Source organism: Aulonocara sp. 'chitande type north' Nkhata Bay, linkage group LG19, assembly GCF_057382095.1.
Source record: "Aulonocara sp. 'chitande type north' Nkhata Bay isolate Kocher_YH1m ecotype deep benthic linkage group LG19, A_spYH_male_GT1.1, whole genome shotgun sequence".
Lineage (NCBI taxonomy): Eukaryota > Metazoa > Chordata > Actinopteri > Cichliformes > Cichlidae > Aulonocara > Aulonocara sp. 'chitande type north' Nkhata Bay.
In genome coordinates, this window is record NC_141362.1 from 14,307,759 (window position 1) to 14,333,157 (window position 25,399).

The 25,399-nt window shown below is 39.1% G+C and overlaps 1 protein-coding gene across 1 annotated transcript in view; it reads right to left on the bottom strand.

The window, feature by feature from the left end:
- sntg2 (syntrophin, gamma 2) overlaps positions 1-25,399 on the bottom strand; it is a 109,068-nt gene that overhangs the window by 23,751 nt on the left and 59,918 nt on the right. The window contains exons 10-14 of the mRNA XM_086274598.1: positions 14,839-14,968; positions 13,077-13,115; positions 11,846-11,962; positions 3,837-3,908; positions 3,354-3,560 (exon numbers count right to left, since the gene is read on the bottom strand). Of these exons, the coding sequence (XP_086130724.1) occupies positions 3,354-3,560; positions 3,837-3,908; positions 11,846-11,962; positions 13,077-13,115; positions 14,839-14,968 (565 nt within the window). The remainder of the gene's footprint in view (positions 1-3,353; positions 3,561-3,836; positions 3,909-11,845; positions 11,963-13,076; positions 13,116-14,838; positions 14,969-25,399) is intronic.

The following is a 25,399-nucleotide window of genomic DNA, read 5'->3' on the forward strand; positions in this document are numbered from 1 at the left end:
AAATTCTATTATTAAAATAACTGTTTGTAAATGTCTTTGTATATTTAAACAGAAACTAAAAAAAACCCAAAACTTACAAATATGACATTTTTGACAGATTTCAAGTAATGGTTATTCATAACAAAACTGGAATTAACAAAGGTTTCCTTAGTCAAAAGAAAAGACACGCCTGTAATTGCCTGTAATTCACCAGTGGGGAGATGTGTTAGATTTTTATATCACAGAAAAGTACTGATTGTTTTACTGATTTAGACGTCTTCCAAATGTTCTCTTCTGCCTGCTCCCTTTAGAGGTTGCCACAGTGGATCATCTGCCTCCATCTCACCCCTATCCCTCCTGTGTCACACCAACCCTCTACCGTGTCCTCCTTCATTACAGCCATGAATCTTCTGTGGTGTACCTGGCAGGCCCATCTTTGGCATCCTTTGTCCAGTATATCCTCTATCCCTCCTCTGCATATGTCCAAACCATCTCAGCCTCTAAACTGCTCGGCCTGACCTGTCCCTCTGATGTACTCATTTCTAATCCAGTCCATTCTGGTCACATCCAATGAAAATCCTAACATCTTCAACTCGGCCTTCTCCTTCTGCTGTTAGACTCACTGCTAGGCTTCTGTCACAAATCATCCCAGAGACTTGTCTCCAACTGCTCCACCCAGCCTGCACTCTCTTCTTGACCTCTCCTGTGCACTGTCTATAGTTTCAGCTGGTTGAATACAGGTATTTAAATTCATCCAACTTTGCATGTTCACCTTTCCACCTGCCTACCTCTCATTCACACACATGTATTCTATTCCTACTCTCACTACAGATTTCATGAGTGTCATCTGTAAAAGTCCACAGAGACCGCTGTCTCGTCTCATCTGTTAACCTGTCCATCACCACTGCAAACAAAAGGGGTTCAGAGAGCTTTTCTCTAGATCTACAAAGGCACAGTGCAACTCTGTCTGATCGTCTCTATTCTTCTCCATCATCAAACATCAAGCAAACATCACAGCTGTAGTGTTCATTCTCAGCATGAAGCCCTAACGCATGTCACCGAGTGTCACTTAACCTAGCTTCAACAACTCTTCATGGCTAATCAGCCTCATCTCTTTCTAGTTACTACAGCTCTGCACATCAACCCTGTTCTTGAAAATTGGTCTCATTCTTCTACTCTTCTGGCAGTTTCTCCAAGATTGTCAAAGGAGCTTGCAAAGAAAAGCGTCTGGACTTCTTTAAGTTGCTTGAAGACGTTTCACCTCTCATCTCTCATCACCCTATTAGAGCGCTCCGCTCTCGCTCTGCAGGCCTACTTGTTGTTCCTAGAGTATTTAAAAGTAGAATGGGAGGGAGAGCCTTCAGTTTTCAGGCCCCTCTTCTGTGGAACCAGCTTCCAGTTTGGATTCGGGAGACAGACACTATCTCTACTTTTAAGATTAGGCTTAAAACTTTCCTTTTTTCTAAAGCATATAGTTAGGGCTGGACCAGGTGACCCTGAATCCTCCCTTTGTTATGCTGCAATAGATGTAGGCTGCCGGGGGATTCCCATGATGCATTGAGTTTTTCCTTTCCAGTCACCTTTCTCACTCACTATGTATTAATAGACCTCTCTGCATTGAATCATATCTGTTATTAACCTCTGTCTCTCTTCCACAGCATGTCTTTATCCTGTCTTCCTTCTCTAACCCCAACCGGTTGCAGCAGATGGCCGCCCCTCCCTGAGCCTGGTTCTGCCGGAGGTTTCTTCCTGTTAAAAGGGAGTTTTTCCTTCCCACTGTCGCCAAAGTGCTTGCTCATAGGGGGTCATATGATTGTTGGGTTTTTCTCTGTATCTATGAAGCGCCTTGAGGCGACTTTTGTTGTGATTTGGCGCTATATAAATAAAATTGAATTGAATTGAATCCGAGAAGTTTCTTCAGTTCTAAGGTCAAATGGTGGAGAGTCCCAGATATAACCTAGTGGGAGTGACCCCCCACAGAGGGACAAAAGGACCCCCTGATGATCCTCTAATCGCCTGAGCCAAGGTGTGAAACTGGGTGTGGGTCCCAATCCGCCAGAGTTTCGGGTGTGTTCATTGTGAAACCTGGCCCCACCTTATCATGCGAATTCCTGAGGTCAGATGGCCCAGGATGTGAGTGGGCGTTAAGGCGTCTGGGAAGGGATCTCAAAACTGGATTATAGATGGCAGAGAGTTGGTGTCGTAAACCCCCGCCTCTGTTCAAAGATGGTCCCTCACAGTGGACATAGATGGCTTCTTTCACTCCTCTTTCAAACCATCTGTCCTCTCTGTCCAAAATGTGAACATTGGCATCCTCGAAAGAGTGTCCTTTATCCTTAAGATGCAGATGGACAGCTGAGTCTTGTCCTGTGGAGGTGGCTCTTCTGTGTTGTGCCATGCGCTTGTGAAGTGGCTGTTTGGTCTCTCCAATGTAGAGGTCTGAGCATTCCTCGCTGCACTGTACAGCATACACCACATTGTTAAGTCTGTGTTTTGGCGTTTTGTCTTTCGGGTGAACCAGTTTTTGTCCAAGATTGTGTTAAACACTCGAGTTTAAAAAACACCACATCCTCTCTTCAAGACATCTTCATACCATCACAGGTATGCCACCTGGATAAACACGGCTTTCCACACTTCATTCCTTTACACAGCTACCCTCGCTTCCACCTTACTAATTCTCTGCACTCCACTAACTTAACTCCATCCATTTCTATCTCTGTCTTTAATCATCCTAACCTGCTGCACATCCTTTCCAGCTCATTGTCTCCATCTAACCAATCAACACAGATTTTTCTTCTTCTTTAAGAGGTGTTCAAAAACTCATGTATCAAATATAATATACACAGTTTTAATAAATACAGGAAGTAAATGATGAATGCAAGTCACTTCCTCAAAACAAAAGGTGCAATGACAATAACCATAGCTATATCATATAGGTGTTACAGAAGGATTTAAATGGCTTTCAAATTTTATGTTAACATTTTTGTGCTGTTCTGTTATGTTAAATGGATCAGTGCACGATTGTACAGGAATATTACACACAAATGCAATTGTGCTGTAATGTTCCTATGCAATAATACTGGTATTAAAGGATTATAAAGCTCCATTTTCAGACTGTCATGTTTGCATTTGGAAGAGTATATTTTAGTCATCATCCAAGATTATTGATGCTATTTATCTTCCTTCTGGCTCTAAAGCCCAACGGAAACACAGAGTTGTGCTGTGGTCTTAATTTCCACAAACATTCAATACTTCGCGTTCCTCCTTTGAGTTGAGAAAAAGGTGCTTTATTTTAGAGGCACTCCATTCGAACTAATATTCAAACAGAAAATACCCAAAAAGGGTCCGAGATCATTTTATATGAAAGTACTCACTTGTATTCGCTGCACTTCCAAGAAGACCGCCCTTTGGAAGGACTTCTCCCAGATAGCCAGGTCAGTGGCCAGCTCTACCCTGAAGGTGTGGCTCTGGCCGTGGCCGACCAGAATACTGAAGCACAGAGACTCCGTGTCCTGCTCAGGAGAATGCTCCAGTCCCAAGTAGAGCCTTGCCTGGAGCCAGCAGTCCTCTGCCATCCACAGCTGTAATGCAAGCTTGTAATTACTACATACTGGGGGAAAGGTACGCTGTTATTTCACTTTCTACAGCTGATGTAAGTAGAAGGAATCACTAGTATTTCTCTATATTCGCAGATTAAACAGATGAACCTTCTCTGTGTACATGCCTTGGTTAGACAGCTCCCTGAATCACTATATGACATGCTCAAAGAGGAAAACTGACATCTTTAAAGAGAGCAAAGAAGTGATCAAAATTTGAACAGCCCTGATGCACATCACAGCATCCTTCTCATAACTTACCTTGTGAACCTTGAAAAGAACCTCATAGAGGTTATATGTTGTTTCAGCTTGTCCCCAGTCAGCAGCACTGATCTGAGAAATAAACATCAAGGAGGATGAGATGAAGAGGAAGCGTATACAAACAAGCTTTTTTGCACTTGTTAGCAGCACTTCCTCATCCAGATAATAAATGCAAATGAAAGTTAGGCAGGTCACTTTGTTGCTTTCTGTGAAGCCCTGGATGACTGCCAGTGTCAGGGAGCAAAATGGATTGATCCTGCTGCACTCGGCACGGGGAGAACATTTAAATCATGAAAGTAACGCGTAGATTTCAAAGACTACAGCAAAATAAACCAGAGCCTTTAAAAACTAGGACTTCCAGGTTTTGTTTCACAAATAACAACTTTAAATAATCCCTCAGATTTAAATTGGGATTTGTAAAAAATCCAACTGAGAATATTTTTTTATGGCCACAGAAAGAAAAATTTAAAATGAAAGTGACGGCTGAATTTAGTAGACATACAGGCTTACTGCATGTCCAACGCAAGGCTGGGAGCTTTATTTGGGGTGTGCTTAAACTGAGATACAATGTTATGCACAAAGTGCGGTCATTTGATTTTTTTTTTTGCCAAGTGGACACTATAAGCCTGATGATCAGTCATCTGAAAAGGTTACACGTATGCTAATAATATTAAATATCTGTAGTGTAGTTGATGTTTATAATCCTCTTTGGTAAGCAAAAATCCATCCTTTTTTTTCTTTATGCTATTTCAACATTAGCTTTAGAATTACCTGAAGTAAGTATTTTTGATGATTTAATATTTAACATTATTAACTAAATTTCATGACTAGTCTTAGATTTGTACTTTCATTAGGTGTTAGCATCAAGCTAACTGACCAACTCCTAGAAATCAGAGACACATATGCAAGAGTTATGTTAGGAGTTACTGTACAATTGAGTAAATAATCTTATGTAACTTAAGTTTAGCTCCTTGTTTAGTTTGGTTTGGTTTAGTTTCACAACAACAAACAATCAGCATTATCCTAGAAGGAGCTTTTATCATTTAAATTTTAAACATATTTATACGTCTGACTCCAAAGTACAGACTGGATAGAATAGTCATCCTCAAATGACTACTCTGAGGACTATTCTTGATCTTAGGAATTAACACAACTTTTTGCAAAAAATTGAAACTATATATATATATATATATATATATATATATATATATATATATATATATATAAAAAATTACAATTACACGGGAATAGTCAGTAGAATTGGTTATTTTTTGTTAGGTTTCAGACATCTGTGTGATGAGCATGTTGGTCAGTTGATCATTTAAAAAGCAAAAGTGAGTTGTGATTCTTACAGATATTTAATGTGGAGCTATTGGTTTTAATTGTGGTGTTCTCTTGTTTTTGAGCCTTTTTTTTTCTTTTAATGTAGTACGTCTTTTTTGTATGAAATTTTTTTTTTTTTTATTAAATTTCGTCACACTCCAGGAAGAGTAGGTACTGCTATTGCAGGAGCTAACGGGGATCTTAATAAACTAAACTACTGAATTCATGAAAATGTCTGCTGCATCTTCTGCAACATTCAGTTTGCTTGTACATAAAGAAAATCCTTAATTTGTTGATTGATTTTGTTTAGGTATTTAAAATAATTTTCCAGTGTGATAGCATCTAATAAGATCAAAGAAAGATCCATTATGTCCCAGGTAAACAAAATTAGTTGTGAAACTGTTCTAAAATGGGCAGCACGGCAGCACGGTGGTTAGCACTGTTGCCACACAGCAAGAAGGTCCTGAGTTCAATTCCACCATCAGGCCAGGGTCTTTCTGTGTGGAGTTTGCATGTTCTCCCCGTGTCTGCGTGGGTTCCCTCCGGGTACTCCGGCTTCTTCCCACCGTCCAAAGACATGCAATTTGTGGGGATAGGTTAATTGGATAATCCAAATTGCCACTAGGTGTGAATCTGTGAGTGAATGTGAGTATGAATGGTTGTCTGTCCTTGTGTGTTAGCCTTGCGACAGACTGGCGACCTGTCCAGGGTGTACCCCGCCTCTCGCCCTATGACAGCTGGGATTGGCTCCAGCACCCCCCGCGACCCTGAAAAGGATAAGCGGTAGCGAATGGATGGATGGATGGACTGTTCTAAAATCGTTCCTCAGTGTATTTCCACTTATTTAATCACAATGAACAATGTCTACTGCCTCTTTGTCTTCTTTACGATAGGTTGTGTTGTACTGGTCCTATAAATAACAAAACAACAAAACATCCCATACAAAATCAGCTTTGCATGAAAAATCTAAATGACTGAATAACACGTAGCGACAGCCGTAAACATCCCTAAAGACTCCTTACTGTTCGCGCCAGGCGTCATGTCATGGACGTGGTGGTGAAATGACAGTCGTGGTGCAAAATCACACACTGTTGGTTTGGGTATATTCATTCGGCCATGTTTTATCCCATATGCGGAAAATTTTGGATTTAAAATAATAAAAATAAGGCCTTTTTTTGGTTTCCAACAGCTAACATTGTTGAAGTACTAAAGTAAATTTTCTCTTACTCTGCTGAGCTGTTACTGTTGACTTCTTTTTGACACATGATAATTGATACTAATAAAAACATACTGCTGAATATTCAAGGCCTCTCGGCCTCTGGGATATTGGCTACTACCATTTTTCAACACAAGCTAGAGGACACGTCTGGCATTTCACAGCCCACCAGCTGCATAATGTCTTTAGCTCAAGGAACCATAACTTCAGTGACTTCACAATACATCCATTAGTATTGTTCATTAAAAGTACAGCTGCTCACTTCTTTTGCTCTCATCCTGTAAACATGATTTGTTGGTCCTATGACTGGCCTATATCTTAACCAAAAAAACCCTTTTCATTTTTGTAACTGATCTGCGTTGTGTGTAGTGTACTGCAGTTCTCGCCTGCTCCCAGCCTGTAGCTTTTTCTCTTTATTTAAAAACTACGAAAAGCTACAAAAAGGTTTGGGGTTTTTTCTTCCTAAGCTCACCTTCAAAAACACCATTTCTGTGTCACAATTTTTTTTTTTAGCCTCTGGCATACTCTTTGTAAAAGACTTTCCTGCAGCACTTTAAAGAACAGTTTAAAAATTATACTGGCCAAAATATTATCAGCACTGACAGGTGAAGTTAATAATGCTAATGATCTCATTACATTATAACCTTCTCCTGGTAAACTTTAGGTTCTGCCATTTAATGGACATCAAATCTTCTAAAGACCAAGCAAAATCCCCCACGCTAAGAGTACGACCCAGCTGCAGAACCCACAAACCAATATCCTAGAACTTCACAGGACACCCCCATAGGTCCTTTGTCCATGCCCTACCAGGTTAAATCTGTTTTCTTGGGAATGGGGGGGTTGTGCCAGATTAAGTTTTAATGTTGTAGCTTATGTATGTGGTTGAGTATACCAGACCAGAGGCCTCTCACCCAGTGTTACTAAAAATCTCTGATGGTTATGATTCTTTTTCCTGTAGTGATGTCTCAAGCACAATGATGCACAGGTTGCAACAAAGGGCCCGTTTGATGGTATCAGCAAGTGTAGTTTAAACAAGGCCAGGCTCTTGTTCCTGCCATTTCAACAAACAGCTGGGGTGACCATCACTAATGTTAACACAAAGCATCAGTGTGCAGAGGGAATTGTAAAAATGCACTGTTCAGACAGCCGTGTAACCTGACACAGAAACAGAGCCAGTCTGGAGACTCGAGCAGAGGATGGAAGTCAAAAGGAATGCAACAGTGTGCCTACGTGAGTTGCAGAAAGCATCTGCATAGATGAAATGCTTAATTTCTTGCACATATGCAAATGGACAGTGGGATGTCAAGTAGCAAGGGCAAGGTTAGCAGAGCTCTTTAAGATATTCAGTACATGGAAATGCTGTCAGTGTGCTAATGAGTACAGAGAGGCAGCAATACTGGCTGTTGAGCTATGTAATATCCACATATATACAATGCTTTTGTCATCTTACTGACCCCTCAGAGAACTTTAAGCATACATTCATATAGCACTTTTATTCTATACATTTCACTTCATCAACCTCACATATGTAGCCAATTTAGAGTCACCAAATAACCTTACATGCATGTCTTCAGCGTGTGGGAGGAAGAAGCTTCTCATCTCATGGTCAGGTAATGGTCTCTCAGACCTACTTGTTGATTTAGCTGTAAATATGAAAAGTGTCTCATACAGCTGAGTACCAGTTGGCGGGAAAAGGGGAATAAAAGGAAGCTAGCAGGACTCATACTGTCCATACAGCTGGCCACTGAAGAAGGCTGCATATCAGAAGAAAGGCAACTGATATGAGTGTTCCTGCAAAATTACTGAAGTGAAATGCTGTTAGGTAGTTATTAATCCAGATGAGTGGACTGGTACTTGTTTAGCACTTTTCCTAGTTTAACAGTACTTTTTACTACAAGCCTCATTCACCCAGTCACGACTCTGATAGATCCAGGACCTTACTCAAGGATACTTTGACATGCAGAATGGAGGAATCCTCATCTACCCTGATCCGCTCTAGCTTCTGACCCACCTTATCTATAGTTAAATTAAATAATCTTTCAATGATCAATACACAGCCTCCCGAGAGAGAGAACACATCTCCACTGAAATGACCTCTCAGTACAGTTCAGTGAGCTATATTACATCTAAACATAAGAAGCCCCTTACAATTCCAAAAATTGCATTTTGTTGACATAACAGAATTTTTGTCCTTACTGAAACTTGCCTAACCAGGTCAATCATGTGGACATAAATTTGGATTACTACATGTCTTTGGCATTGACAGGAAAACAACAAGGTGCAGTATGACTGTGTCAAAGGCTCTACACAGAGGCTTGCCTTGTTAATGTTGCTTCGCTACCAGACTACTGAATATATTGTTATTGACTCCCCTGGAGGTAGTGCACATTTTACTGTTACTGGAGTTCATCATCTCCCTGCTGCAAGCAGTTCAGCCCTGTCAGAGACTGCCGAAGTATTGCCATTACATGTTAGTTCTGAGGAAGTTATTGAGTGTGACTTGAATTTAGATTTGCTCTCTAAACGTTCTGCTACATTACAACAACATTACAAGAGATTATTATATAATAATTGATTTGTAGCCTTACATGTCCAAATAAATGCATTCCTTTTAGATCAACCATGATAGATCATATTTGAACAAATAACCCACTTAAATAACCCACTGGTGCAATTTCTTCTGGATACATCAGCTACCAGTGCCCAACTACATGTGACAGAAAAATGTTTGACCTTCAGACTAACAACCTGCTACATTTTATAAATAAACTGAATTTTAAATATCTTAATGAAAACATTTATTTTTTTAAGTAACAGCAGCACTCTGACCTCAATTAAAATGAAAACGTTTCCAATCATGACCTACCTTTCATCACGTCACAAATTTTAATATGTACTTAATCATGCCGCCTTAAAATTTTCAGAATATATCTGTGTATAATCCTTGGTTCTCCTCCACAATGCTCTCATTGCAGAACAGACTGATTTTGAATATCTAACAATCTTCTATCTGCAAAGTTTCAGCTACTAAGAAAAAACTGTCTTGTACTTATTAGAAAAGCTAAATCTGATTTCCATTCTTTCAATTATCATTTAATTTTATTCGAAGATATTTTAAAACAATAAAATCTTTAATTCTATATGTTCTAATGTTTTCTTCTTCTTTTTTTTTGGATTGATAAGCGGATATAAGATATGTCGTAAAGTTGTCAGTTTAAACTGGACCTCTCCCTGTTTTGCCTCTGTGCTGGGCTAACTGCTCTTCTTATAGCTCATTTTTAAGTTAATTGCAGTAGGTAAGCGTATATAAAGACTAATAACCATCTTAAAGGTTCTTTGTTTTATTCTGTGGATTTCTCAAAAGCATTTAATTCAGTATCGTGACACTCTACTAGAAAAGCTTTGCTCAGTCAGTGCAGATTAACAGGCCATGTTTAATTTGTACTCCAAAGACTTCAGCCCAGATGTCCTTGTAGTTTGCACAGGTGTTCAGCAGGGAATCCAGTCTTGGACCTTTTTTATTCACCATAAAATTTATCTCTGGCACCAAAAACTAAAGTTAACACAGATGGTGCTACTTTTATATGCGACTACCTCTTTCCTTAACATCTTCTTTGCAAATCTACAGCCTGCTTTTGATACATTTCACACATCTCTAATTAAACTAAACTCCAAACTAAAATAAAACCTGGTGCATTCTATTAATAAAGTCACCAGAGAATCTTCAGCCCACCATTCATATCCAAATTTCTTCATGGCTGTAACATTTAAACTGTTAATATATATTATTAGGAGCCCAGCTGAATGCTATACTCATTTTTAAATATTAATGTGGAACACCCACCAAGGAAAAACGGTCTAAAACTGGTTTTTGAGAACACACTTTTACGAGATGTAAGATATTTGAGGAATCTACAGTTTTATCTGCTCTTGAATATAATTATTTTTCTATATTTGCTTTGCTATTCAGCTTGAAGCTGCTCCACCTGCTTTTATCATAACTGTTTTCTCACTCACCACTGCATTTTACATGTGGAATGGTCCTCACCAATCATAAAAGAGCAGCACTCAACATGCATGAGATGTTTTTTTTGGGGGGGGGGTTTGCACTTTTGGGTAACACGCATGCTGTTTTCTCAGGAAGTGTAAGATGGCTTCACAAGATTAGATACGAGATCTGCTTTTGCAGATCTTGGTGATGGGGGTCGCCCTCTTGTAAGACCCTTCATATTATTTTGGTCTGCTGGGTTTGAAATGTTATCCAGTATTTGTAATAAGTAGATGTGAGCAGACCTAAGGCTTGCAATATCTGGAGTTCCTTTCGGGACGTTTGCACTTACAGGTGCCTGCCTGGCACACTTCAAGCCTGGAAAAACTTTAATTTGCTGCAACTTGTTCAAGCAAGAGAATTTTCTTTATGACTTAAAACAAGCTTTTTACAAAAATTTTTCCCCCCTCTTACAGTATTTTTTCTCTTTCACAATAATGAGCAATTTGAAATGAAAATATTTATGAAGAAATGCTGCACTGTATTTGTTCACCTACAGCCACTGTCGTCAATAGTCATTATTATTATTTCGTGCCTCCTCATAAAATGGTCAGGAAACGCTTGGATTCTGTTCTCAAACTGCAGCTAAGAAGAGATCAAAAGTCTCTGACAATCTGAATTTAAACAGAGCAAATACATGCACACCAAAGTTTGCTACACTAACGAACCATCAAAGAGAACATTAGCTTCTCCTGTGTACAGTTGTGTAAAGGGTAACAAAGACACAGTCCAGCAGGAAGGCCAAGAAAACTTAACTCACAATTAATGTGCACACACTACCTCGGGAGAAAAACCACTGAATAACTGTGATTAACCAGAAACACTTTCTAAATTATATAAGGAGGACAAAAGACACTTTAGTGTCCAGTGGTTTTTATACCAACGAGTGAACAGAACTTCTGGTACAGAGAAGGACAGAATAAAAGCTCGTATGCTTCATTCTGTACCTCCGATATAAACTACTAGAGGAATTGCACTATAAACAATATAATGGCCAACTGTCATTTCTGTTATTCTGATATTACATGTTTATTGTAAAAAAAAAAAAGATTCTGTAAGTATCAACATTACACGATGACACAGAGGTCTCACAACAATATTAAACACAAAATGTGGGCAAATTGTTTTCTTATGTTTCAAAACTTCAGGCTTTTCATCTACTGAGAACATGAGGACCGAGAGTTCTTATTTTTTAATCTGTTGCCTTTGCTAATTACATGTATCCAGTACCACACCAAACATATGCACCATACCACAACCCCTCCTTTCTAAAAGCCAGCTGTAGAAATGTATTTTGTTTATGATTCACTTTAGAAGAAATGATTTATAAACCTGCCCAACTCTAGTCAGGTTTCTGACCCACCACAGAAATGTACCAATTTCCTCTCCATATTGAATAGGAAAATTGAAAAAACAAATTACCGGCGGACTTTTGAAGATATAAAAATATGGTCCTCGGAGTGCCAGGAACTTAAATGTTGAAGATCGACCGGGAGCGCTACCCTCGGGGCATTCGCATGCCCAGCCCATGTGAACAATCTGCAGAGATTCAGAAGGATACATTTTCATTATTTGATTTGAAATAAATAAATGGATAATACACAAAAAGACACACACAATGAAAAATATGTTCTTACTAAGAAAATGGAAAAGAATGGTCTACAGTGCACTGACAAAGTAAGTGAATGGGGGGGGACCCAATGACGCAGCTCAGAAAACATCCATTTAAAACGATACTTTTCAATACAGTTCTGCAGTCTCAGCTGCACTGCAACAATTTCCTTTTATCTACTCCAGATTGACTTGGAAGTCTCATCTAAGCAGAGGAAAGCAGAGAAAATCCCAAGCACTGCTTATCAGCTACACTCCCGTATCCCGTGGTTAACAACGTCCAGTGATTTCTAAGTTCGGGCCTTGACTGTTTGCTGGCAATACGTTCTATCTAAAGCATCCTGCAGTAAAGTTTTGAGTGAGCAAGTTCTACTTTTTTTTTCCCCTGACAAATTGAATTGAATTTTCATATTGCCCTGATGATTTTGCACAGAGCTGCAGTCGTATGCAGACGATGCCATTTTAAACACATTTATAACATTTCTCACAAAAAACTTAAATAGACATGTGTATAAAGTTACTGCCAACATGGGATACATTGGTATACTCCTAGGAATGTGCTCACCAGTAGTAACTAAATTGAAAACTTGACAACAATAAAAAAAATAAAAAGGCCACGACAATAACTAGAAACGCTGTTATGGCCGTTCAAAAGGAGCTTTGGACGAGTGTTAAGTGAGATGAATGTAACGGCTAGAAGTGCCGTTTCTAAAACATTGCAGTCTGCAGTTGAGACCTCTGCTTTAGAGACTAAAATAGATATTCACACCCAGAATATGGTCAGTGGAAAATATTTGAGTTAACTTCAACAGGCCATTTCACACATGGCAGGTTTCTGCTCATAGAGCAGGGATACACATTGATAGTGTCGTCCAAGCAGTTGGACGGCATTTTCAGTTTGATTTTCGCCTCTTTTGTGGTCTGAAGGTGTGCTGTCAGAAGGAATTTAATTGGCCTGTTGGTCTTCTGGCAATTAAGCACCTGTTCTCAAAAAGATACAAAAATGATGTGTTTGTGTCAAGTTAGGCAAATAATGACATACTTGATCATCTGAAGAGCAGTACTTGTTGATGATCTTTATCTATTAAAAGAAACAGAAATTAAACAGATATACAGTTAGAAAACATATTTACATTTCAGATTACATAAAAACATTCTGAACCCTTAATAGCTTTGAATCAAAGAGTTAAAAAGCTTTTGTGCATTTTTACAAACTCTAACCAGTTTTAAATGTCTATTTACATTCTGCGTGTCAAGAGAAGCTAAGGTCTAACCACTTAAATGCTACAGAACTTATTATAAATAAACAAATCAGCTTGTTTGTTAAAACCACAGGTTAAGTGACTCATTTAGTCTTTTAATATAAATGTTATTGTGACACATATGGCCATCGTAAACACTGTTAAAGTCCATGTAGCCCCATGGAACTACATGAAGGCAGTAGCCTTCTCTAGCGGGGCAGTGAACACCACCACACCACACAAACTGCTCAGGAAAGCAAAAAAAACCAAATGTAAATTAAGTAGCAAATATAAATGTATTATAAAGTATTAATGAGGTAATAAAAACATCTGAAGTTGGCAGCACTGCCTGGGAAACATGTTTTCCTGCAAATGAATCTAATAAATTCATGGACACAATAAATGAAATCAGTGAAATAAAGGAAAATGAAAAAACGCCTCTCTGGAGTGACATGTTGGCTCCCCACCAATCCACAAAATAGCAGACCCATTTTAAAGTCATTGGATGACAGTGCATGTCAATTAAAGCCCACCTTCAGAAAATATAGGTCCAGAAAAAGAGAAGCATTTTCCAAATGTGCCACAGAGGTTATCACTCAGCAGGAAAAATGCTGCAAACCAGAGCAAAGCATTTTCACACTGAAAGCACACCTGGTGTGTCAGCATATCACAATCAGCATGGGGCTCGCGACTTGCTTGTTCCACCTGAGCTACATTCGAAAAGTTCACCGTCACCTGAAATCTTCATATTATTAGATATCAGCAAGCTGCTGCCCAAATATTTATATTTTTTTCTCTATTTCCTCTAAAAGAACATCAAAGAGCATCATATAGTCTTCCACCATGTCTGCGACGGACCCCAAGAGTGTTAAAGAGTCTATTTAAAGGTTGTAGGTCATTAAAACAAAAGTTCCGCTCTCTCCCAAGGTGGCAACACAATTACATCCTGATTGGCCATTTAGCAATCACGCTGCACGTCCGTAATTAGGTGAATGCAGGCATGAATTAATCACACTTTTTAAAAAAGGCAGCTGTGCCATCGATGAGCACGGGCTTACAGTAAGTCTTCATCCTCACCAAAAACTATTCGCATCATCAGCGTGATAATCAAAGTGAAATAGGAGGAAATGAGAGCGAGCAGAGCACGCGCCGAATGACTACTTAGCAGCCATTAATTAGGTATCGAAGAGCATCTTTTTTTTTTTTTTTTTTGTCAGTAGAGGGGGAGAGGTGCCACTGTGAGTCAATGAGTGCTTGCCAGGAAGGGTCTATTAAAACTACTTTAATGTGTGATGGGGGGAACAACTGTGGGCAAAACAGTTTCAAGGGTTCTTTTATTACTGAGCAGATCAAAAGTGGAAAATAATTCACAACCTGAATTTTGTCAAGTTTTGTGATTCCTTCCTTCCTCCCGTTGTGAAACTATTAATGTGCATGTGTAAATCATTCATTTTAAACTTTATGGAAACACGAGAGCATTCGAATCACTCTTTTCACCTTCATTTTTAGTACACACTCAGAGGAAGATCCAACCAAGCCTCTAATGTTTAGAAATACACTTACATTCTCCTGTGTCAAGTCATTGATATTTGTGGATATTGCTTGGAGCCAGTCTGTGCTTTCTGCTGCAGTGCAAAATTGAAGAATATTGGTGCTGGCTCCATCCAAGGCAAAAACTTCAAAACAGTTGAACCTGGTAGAGTAAAGACAGAGACGAGAGGATCAATGCTGATACTGAACAAGTGAAGCTTGAGTCGTCAAACTGTGAATTTATAGTCTGTAAGCCTTAATAGATGCATTATTACATGTAGTGGAGGGTTATCATCTGATGGCTCCTATGTAAAAACGCCCAACTTTAATAAAATGTTGATGACTGTAATGTTCAGGTTAAAGCTTCAAAACCAATGAGTGACGCAAGCAGCAGCTATCTTTTTATGGACATGTTTAAAGAAACTGCTACTAGCTGCTACAATATGAAAAGGTGAGAGGTCCGCTAAGAGAAAGCTGCCCAGAGGACAAACAACCTTCTGGAGATGGGCACAAAGTACCAATCTGGCTCTGTCCATAGGTAAAATTCAAACACCAGGACCATCACCCATTTTCATTGTAAACTTTGCTAAAACGGACTTCTTTTTTAAAATACTTTTTTCCTCATTTTGTTAGAAATTTTATTCCCAGCTATTTCTTAGCTAGGAGTGGTAACTTTGTGCCATTTTCCCATTGCTTCTGCCAAATCAGTCAAGCTAGCTGTAGATTCATATTTATGTGCTTTATTCACAGCAGCCCTTACGAGATAAGAGTGTTGACAGTAATAATAGTCATAATACTAATCATAATTATTATTATTATTAGGGCTCAGGTTTTCTGTCAAATGACCGCTGTGGAATTGGTCTACTGGACAGATTACCAGCTACCCAACCCAAATATACTCCAGAGGATGAAGAGAGCACCCGGCATGACGGCCAACCAGCTAATAGATGTGAAAATGTAACATACTGCAGTTAAGGTTGAGAAAGCCACCAATCACAAACCATTTACAGAGTAAAGTGAGAATATTAACAGTAAAAATTTGCTTCACGTGTCCCTTCATTTCCTTTCCTTTATTTAGGCCTGTATTTAAAACCTCTTTTGTTACTTTGGAGTGGTTTGCAGTCAAGGGCATTCTTTTACAAATACAATTAAGTTTCTCTGTTGATGGGGTTCTGATGAGGTCATCTGAGGCGAATCACGCTCATCAGCAGAATGCAAAGCTTTGACACTTAATTTCAGTGCATTCGTACGATGCTGATACTTTTAGCTTCGGAGATGGTTGCCATGGAAAAACGGTTATATGAGATGGTTAAGCAATTTTAGGTACTGCAGTGGAGAATCTACAACATTAGAAAGAAGGGGAAAAAAACCTGAATTTTTGAGAAGTGTTGAGCAGCAGCAGTATGATGCTGTTAAGGTACGTGAGATGAAGGCTGATAAACACAGAAACAATAAAATGCTTCCAACGCACAGTGTGAAGAGGGAAATCTTCTTAGGCAGCTCCTAAACCAAACACTCCATCCTCACGCACAGACAGAGCAGCTACTCGAGGTTAGATTATACAAAGTCAGCATTCCTAACAAATCCTCTGAGCATGACTGTTATACTGTATCTGCAACAGGCTTGTTAAAATCGTATGTTCCGCTGCCTGTGTACTGACCCAGTGACTCTCCAGGGGTGATTTTGGCTGGACTGGAATGTCGGTTTTTTTGATTTAACAAGGGTGCAAATTCTTTCTGTCCCAGTGCCTGACCCAAATTTGCCTTGTGTTGTGGTTTGTGTAACTGTGAAGCATCACTAATGGATATTCAGAAAGTCTTTGTTTTTCGAGCAAGCATTGCCAAATGCATCTAGTTGCATTTCAGTGAGTACTGCATGGATAAATGAGCAGCTGATGAGCTCACCTTAAAAATAAATAAATAAAACGGTATATCAATTAGATCTCTTTCAAATGACGTAAAACTTTAGAGGCCATGCAGCACAAGGGCAGATACGAGAGAGAAAAGGCAGTGAATGAGGAGTTGAAAATGCAGAGCTTAATCAAAGGAACGGACAGCTGGCGGCTCAATGTAGGGAGAACAGCGCTGTCAGGAGGAGCTGCTAAAGCCCTTCCACCTTCACTGAGCAGAACAAAAAAATCCTTGCTGAGAGATGGGATCTAGGGAGAGTGCGTTTTTTCATACATCTGCGCCATTCCCAGCGGCACAAATTATTGTGTCTTGCCTGCTGACTAGGCAGTAATAAATCCACTGAGACAGAGCATGGACATATCACCCAGTCAACACGCAGGATAACACATGAAGAATATACAGGAAGAAGCTGTTTTTGGGGGAATCAAGCCATTAGTTTCAATATAGTACAAGTGGCAGAGAGAGGGGAAATGTGCCATGGCTACTGATTAGTGAAGCAGGGAAATGAGCAGGCTTTGGGGCATTTCATTCTCGGCATAATGAATGAGAGAAACTTGTTTGCTTTTGATTTCTTACCAAGAAATGCATAGATGTGAGTGCAACTTTGAATCCATGACACTGATCAAACACCCAGCTTGAATCATTAAAGTGCAATATAATATTCCTTTAATTAAAGTTGTGATTTTCACGAAATTAAACCCCCCATTTTTGTCCCAGTTTAATTCCCACAACTACCAGTCAATATGTTTAGTGGTCATTTGGCTACATAGTCATTTTCTTGGTAGCGTGCAGGCATGAAATCCATGGCAATTTTATCTAATTAACAGTAGCCTTACTTTTCGCTGGTGTGCCCCTATATTAAAAGTGTAAATTGCACAAACGGTGAGCATATAACAGAGTTGAAAGTATACTGGGAACACATTCATCTCTTTGGAATTGAGCTTGAGCTACGGTGCTTAAAAATATATGAAAATTTTAACTTGGTGCATGTATTTTCTGCTGGATTTACTTTCACTGAACAACTGGAGCCCATCCATTTGTTTAATAGTAGTTTTGCAATATGTTTAGTCTACTAATGTTGGTGATGTGATAAAGACAAGGTTATGTACTCAGTGTCAGGCGTGTGCATTACAGTGTTGCATGGGTAAGACGGTGGTCTAGTGCAGCAGTCCCCAACCCCCGGGCCTCAGACCGGTACCGGTCCGTGAGTCGTTTGGTACCGGGCCGCGAGAGTTGAGGCTCGGGTGTGAAATGTATGGTTTTCAGGGTTTTTATCGGTTTTCAGCGTTATTTTGTTATCGTTTTTATCGTTAACTTGGTCTTTTCACGTGTGTTATGAATAAGTCTTCTTTTTTTCGGTACCAGTACTAGTTTTATTTTGTTGTATTTATCCGCGACACCTTAAAGGCCGGTCTGTGAAAATTTTGTCGGGCATAAACTGGTCCGTGGCGCAAAAAAGGTTGGGGACTGCTGGTCTAGTGCATCCTTTTTATTATGAACTTCTGAACCTTGGAGATATTTTGGGTATTCAGTAGTGATATCTTTTATTTCCAATGTGCAAAAAGACGCCGTCCCAGCGTGGTTGCTGGAAATCCCTCTCACAGAAATGATCATTAAGCTTCAGTTCACCTGAGTGACCTTTCATTCCCCTTTGGAAACTACTAAGAAGAATCTTAGCCAAAAAATTTAATGCCAAACAGTGAGCAGTTGCGCCTCCACCACGAGGTCTTGCTTTCCCCGTACAGACACACGATTGCCTGTTTCTGCATTGATTAGCAAGTAGCAGTGAGCACCAGCACCCATGAGTGCACTGTTTGCACAAGCTCGTGCTGTTCTTATGGTTGTCTGCTGCACAACACCAGGAAGCTGTGCCAGATAATCTTGCATTAACTTTCTATCTGACTGACTCTTTTATATGTAAGTGTAAGGGAAACAACTGTAGCTGTAATTACCTGTACTTTTGCCTTGCCAAATGGTGCTGTGTCATCAGGATCTTAAACAATTCTCTACACACAAACTACACATCTTTGCATCAGTGTCACTCAATTGCACCTGTATTTAGCTTCTGAGCCCCTAAAGTAGGTTTGCACACTGCTTGGCATCTTTTCTTTGGAAAATAAACACTTCTTATGTCATGTAAGGAATTAAAAGGGACAATTCATGCAAATTTTCTAAATGATATCATAAAACACTGTAATATTTGTTACTGCCTTTATTTCTGTGATGTTTCTGAGTACCTTCTCAAAAACTGTTTGCAAACCTATTAAGTGCACTTACTCACACTGGCCAAGGATGAAACTTTGATGCATAACACTTTGAGTACATAATTGCTTGCTTTTAGAATTGTTTAAAAAGCCCAGCTGTTAACACAAGTGTGGCTGACAAAGCCCTGCTAATCTGCAAGGTCTCCTCCCTTTCAAATGTATCCATTTTGATAGCTTAAACAAAAGGCTGATAATACGCCATTACGTCACGATGAGGGACATCTCTGACACCTCGGTATTACTGAAAAAATGTTTTCAAAAAGAAAGAAACAAGGCTTGCTCTTCTTTGCTCTTAACATTTTGTTAAGAGTAGAATTAAATTTAGCATTTGAGAGTAAAACTTTGAAAAAGTATCTGGCATACCAACTGGAAGCATACAGCATGTACTAACAAGGACCACTAGAGCATTGTTTAAACTTTCAGATACAAATCGACCGCAGTGTGCAGAGTCCACATCAACTTTAAATGAGACCATGAGTCAACACCTTTCCATCAACACTAATGGAAAATCCTCCAAGTGGGAATGAGATATTAGAAAAGCTTTATAGAAATCATCTCAGGACCTACTCTTGCATTACAGGATATATGCATGTAACAAAGTAAAAATATAATAAGGATAATATTAAATATGCTATCCCCATCCAGGTCTGTGTGAGCCAAACTGAAAAATGAGTGCTGCACCTTATTATTCATTTAATCAAATCAAATGTTAATTTTCTGATAATTAATTCAGCTTTTAATTTGGGGATTTGGATATTTGTTTTTTTAAGGCTTGGACACCTGACATTTCTCTCGCTTACAGCAGTGATTACCACGCTTCACTGTTGTGAATTTGGCAGCTTTTTCGCTGTTTTTATTGACTCCTCATACACCTAGCAAAAAAAAGCCTAACAAAAAACCCCAAAACAAAAAGAAAAACCGAATGGACAGAACTGCTTTGATTGGAAGTCTTGCTCTTCTGCAAGAACTCATGTTAGCAAGTGCAGAACACCTCTCTCTGTACACAGTGTACTGTAGCTGTTGGTTACAAGATGTCCTTTGAGCAATGATTGGCTCCAACACATTATGCTCGTAGTTACACAACTTTTAGTTAAGCACAGAACAACCTTGTTTGGATGACCTGCACTTCATTCTGCACAGTGAAACTTGTGCAGCTAAATTAAAAATAAAATACATTTATGAGTGGTAGAGGGCTCAGAGTCAGAAATAAGAGGTAGCTGAGATCTGGACAAAGCATTCTTAATCTCATTGAAAGGTTTTTACTGATGTTTGACAGTTTACTTTTGGGCAAAGTTTATTCTGATTTCTGACATCAGTAAAACTCAAAAACTGGTTATCAGAGCGACTTACCAAGTTAGAAATTCACCCTGAATCAGATTTTTGATTCAAAGACATGAATGACCTATCAGTGCATTTTCATATGCAGGTGTTAATCCTGGGCTACAGTGTGCATCTGTCAGCTGAATGAAGACGGCCACACTAGCAGCCTGGCCAGTTAACGTTTAATATAATAATACGAGGAATGTTTAATAGTCAATCCGTAGCTGATGGCACTGTTCTCTTAGATGGAATAAAAACAATAAGTAACCATTAAAAAAATTATACAGGGAGTGCAGAATTATTAGGCAAATGAGTATTTTGTCCACATCATCCTCTTCATGCATGTTGTCTTACTCCAAGCTGTATACGCTCGAAAGCCTACTACCAATTAAGCATATTAGGTGATGTGCGTCTCTGTAATGAGAAGGGGTGTGGTCTAATGACATCAACACCCTATATCAGGTGTGCATAATTATTAGGCAACGTCCTTTCCTTTGGCAAAATGGGTCAAAAGAAGGACTTGACAGGCTCAGAAAAGTCAAAAATAGTGAGATATCTTGCAGAGGGATGCAGCAGTCTCAAAACTGCAAAGCTTCTGAAGCGTGATCATCGAACAATCAAGCGTTTTATTCAAAATAGTCAACAGGGTCGCAAGAAGCGTGTGGAAAAACCAAGGCGCAAAATAACTGCCCATGAACTGAGAAAAGTCAGCTGCCAAGATGCCACTTGCCACCAGTTTGGCCATATTTCAGAGCTGCAACATCACTGGAGTGCCCAAAAGCACAAGGTGTGCAATACTCAGAGACATGGCCAAGGTAAGAAAGGCTGAAAGACGACCACCACTGAACAAGACACACAAGCTGAAACGTCAAGACTGGGCCAAGAAATATCTCAAGACTGGTTTTTCTAAGGTTTTATGGACTGATGAAATGAGAGTGAGTCTTGATGGGCCAGATGGATGGGCCCGTGGCTGGATTGGTAAAGGGCAGAAAGCTCCAGTCCGACTCAGACGCCAGCAAGGGTGGAGGTGGAGTACTGGTTTGGGCTGGTATCATCAAAGATGAGCTTGTGAGGCCTTTTCGGGTTGAGGATGGAGTCAAGCTCAACTCCCAGTCCTACTGCCAGTTTCTGGAAGACACCTTCTTCAAGCAGTGGTACAGGAAGAAGTCTGCACCCTTCAAGAAAAACATGATTTTCATGCAGGACAATGCTCCATCACACGCGTCCAAGTACTCCACAGCGTGGCTGGCAAGAAAGGGTATAAAAGAAGAAAAACTAATGACATGGCCACCTTGTTCACCTGATCTGAACCCCATTGACAACCTGCGGTCCATCATCAAATGTGAGATTTACAAGGAGGGAAAACAGTACACCTCTCTGAACAGTGTCTGGGAGGCTGTGGTTGCTGCTGCACGCAATGTTGATGGTGAACAGATCAAAACACTGACAGAAACCATGGATGGCAGGCTTTTGAGTGTCCTTGCAAAGAAAGGTGGCTATATTGGTCGCTGATTTGTTTTTGTTTTGTTTTTGAATGTCAGAAATGTATATTTGTGAATGTGGAGATGTTATATTGGTTTCACTGGTAAAAATAAATTATTGAAATGGGTATAAATTTGTTTTTGTTAAGTTGCCTAATAATTATGCACAGTAATAGTCACCTGCACACACAGATATCCCCCTAAAATAACTAAAACTAAAAACTACTTCCAAAAACATTCAGCTTTGATATTAATGAGTTTTTTGGGTTCATTGAGAACATGGTTGTTGTTCAATAATAAAATTATTCCTCAAAAATACAACTTGCCTAATAATTCTGCACTCCCTGTATAATGGGTCACCAGGCCAGTGAGAACTTGCTGACTTTAACATCCTGATCCAGACTGGTAGTCAGTCTTTTATTATTTATCATCGACTGGAGTTTGGCAATGAGGCACAAACTATCCAGTCAAAATGACCTGAGAGACCTCGCATACTAACCCCAATAAAACAAACGGTGTAAATAAAATGCAAACGCAACTAAGCACAAAGCTAAACTAACTCAAATCAAACCCCTGTCAGCTCTCTGCTGTTGAATGTGTTTTATTCCATGGCCATGATAATTACTGATAGGAACAAATGATTAACATAAAAAACAGCAATATGCATGTTTATTGTTGTAAATGTGTGTAAATGAATAATAAGGTCAGATGTGAGGTGGATAATATAAGCATGGCTGTGGCCCTCGCATCCACACTGATCCGATCTATATTTGTGCTTTCTAACAGACCCACATTTTTTTTCAGAGCAAACTCTGATATTGACCTGCTCACTGCCTGCAGGGTTCCCTATTGACTGGACTCTGGTATTTCAGATTCAGCATCAGGTTATTACATTCAATGTCACCAAGCTCCAGATCTCCTCAATACATTTCTTTGGTCCTACTTACCAATCATTGGACTGCTGATTGGACTAAGCATTTGACAGATTTAGTATTGCAGGACTGTTGCTTCATCCAAATATAAAATTTAGGAGTAAAGGGCAATTCCAGACGCATCGCCTCCTGCTGCGAACTGTGCCGCAGATTCTGTACTTTGGACTGATCAAGCGATACTTCAATAAAGAATATATTTAATAAGGATATCTTAGTTACAAAAATATTTTTTACTTTGAAATGTCAAATTGTCTTTCATCCTTAAGATTTTTACAGACAAATCTTAGATGCAACATTTACAGTGTAAATATGAAAGCGTCCTCATTCCTTTAAATGAATTCATTATAATATTTGTTATGTCTTTGACAAAATAATTCTCCATTTCTGGTGTATACCACAAATGAACTTTCTCTGGAGTGTTTAAACTCACCTTAGGAAAAAGAGCTTGGTCATTCACAGGGAGCCCAGAGACTTCCCACCAGGGCAGATGGATGAATTGATTTTTTTTTAAACATCTGTCTCCTTTAATACTGTAATGTATTGATCTCAATATACAGTGCCCGGCCAAAAAAAAAAAAAAAAGTCATACACAAGACTACTTTGGTGGACCGCCTTTAGCTAAAGGCGAGCATTCACCGTAGCATTGTTTATAATAAGCTTATGCAATCCCAGAAAGTTGATTCTGCTTATCTGGATGCAGCATTTTCAGTGGGGGGAAACATTTCCTCACTCATCTAAGTGACTTATACAGTCCCAGCTGACTGCAGGTTTCCCCAGCCTTATAAACAATACACATGCATAACAATCCAAACCAGCGCCGCTGCATAACAATGAGCATTGAGATTTCATCGTTGTTGATATGCAAACTGCCATGACCATTAATCAATGTCCATGAGTACAAACAATTGGGAAATGGCTGCAATCACTGCACTGAAAGATGTACTCTTAGAGAGGCTTGTTCCTTTTTACATAAATGGCCTCCTTGACTCGCCTCTCCAATGTCAGATTTATTTCAGTTTGAGGTTTTTTTTGCCAAGTAGTTTTTAAGTATTGATAATGATTGGAGAGTTGAACCACTGAGTAAAGTCTTCAGCAGCACATCCTAAAGATTGCCACTGAGGTTACAGTTTGGACTGTGGTGGGCATGTGTACAAAAAAAAACTTGTCTCCCTGAATGTCACAGTTGGAGCCTGATGATGAAATCTGCCATGAATCTATGCCATCAGCAAGCAAAAAAACTGCTGATCTTCAGTCAGGAGTCAGGTGACCCAATTTTTTTAGTGTTGCTGAACTCGGACTTGACCAACAGCAGCAACTCCGGATCCTAACAATGCCCCCACAGGTCTGTGGGTACTCGGCATGATAGCTGGTGTGGCTCTAACACGAGGAGGAGCGGCACCTTTTCTAGAGCTTCATACTGACTTACAATATAAAAGGATGGATTAGATAAGCGTTACTACATAGATCATGGATGACATCTTATTTGGTTAGAATTAATTATGTGCTGCAGTTTAGACTCACAGTAGTTAGTCATCTAAATTATTTCACTTCTGTAATAAAATAAGGTTTACACATTTAAATATGAACCTTTTTGGTGCTAATGGAGACGACCTTGAGTATATCTGTTAGGATGAGTAAAAAAAAAACAAAGATGTTGGAAATCACTGAATTAGTAACTTGACAGGACATTAGAGACTATTTAGGTCAATGTTCAATAAGTAATTTAGGAAAGATGCTAAACACTTAATTCAAGCTTTTCAATACTTTTCAATATACGGTTGTCCATTTCGAGTGCTTCCGTTACTACTTTAGCATGCTTTTGTTTTCCAGTGCAGGATTTTTTTTTTTCTTTTTAAATTATGTGAGAATCAGCCCAGCTAAAGTTTTGTTAAACTATGTGCCGACCACTTCCTGTAACACGGGAGAACATGAGGGAGGGAAAAACCACAGTGTAGCACTTTTATATAATTTTCTTATCACTCGCTGCTGCCTAAGGCTTGAAACGACATAATAACCAATGTGGAGTCCCATAAACAAGTTTAATAAACATTTTTAATTAACTGAGCAGAGCAGAGTCCCATCATTTATTTATCGTTAAGTACCTGCAATTTCTGAATTCTGCAGTTTGACACACCCTGTGGGGACTAGTGCTCAGCACAAGTGGAGGAAATGATAAGGAAAATGGACTAAGGTAAATAATTTCCAATTTGAAAGAAAAGCCATTTAAATGGAAGAAATTAGAGGTTTTATTAAGCTTCCTGTTCATGAAAAAGGTAACTAATAGTTGTTTAGAGCACAAGCTCAAGCACCTAAACTCGTGGTACCAGACTAACTTTGTATCTGCATTTTCTACAGCAGCTCATTTCTTATCAATATCTCTAATAATCATTTTAACAGACAGTTATTTTATTCTTTAAATAGACAACTGTCTTGTTCAAACTTATAGACTCTGCTGTTTTTACCTAACACAAAAAAGGGCTGTGAATATTTTATTTGTGATTTGACACTATGTTACACTAATATACTAATTGATATATTGCTTGATAAATTGATATAGATGCTATATTGATTTGAAATAGAAGTTTGTATGGGCAGTTTCACATTATTTGTTGCTTACAGGCTACAAATAATATGGATATCTGCATATGATGCATGTAAATATCCAGACTTTGCTGTGGCTAAAGCTA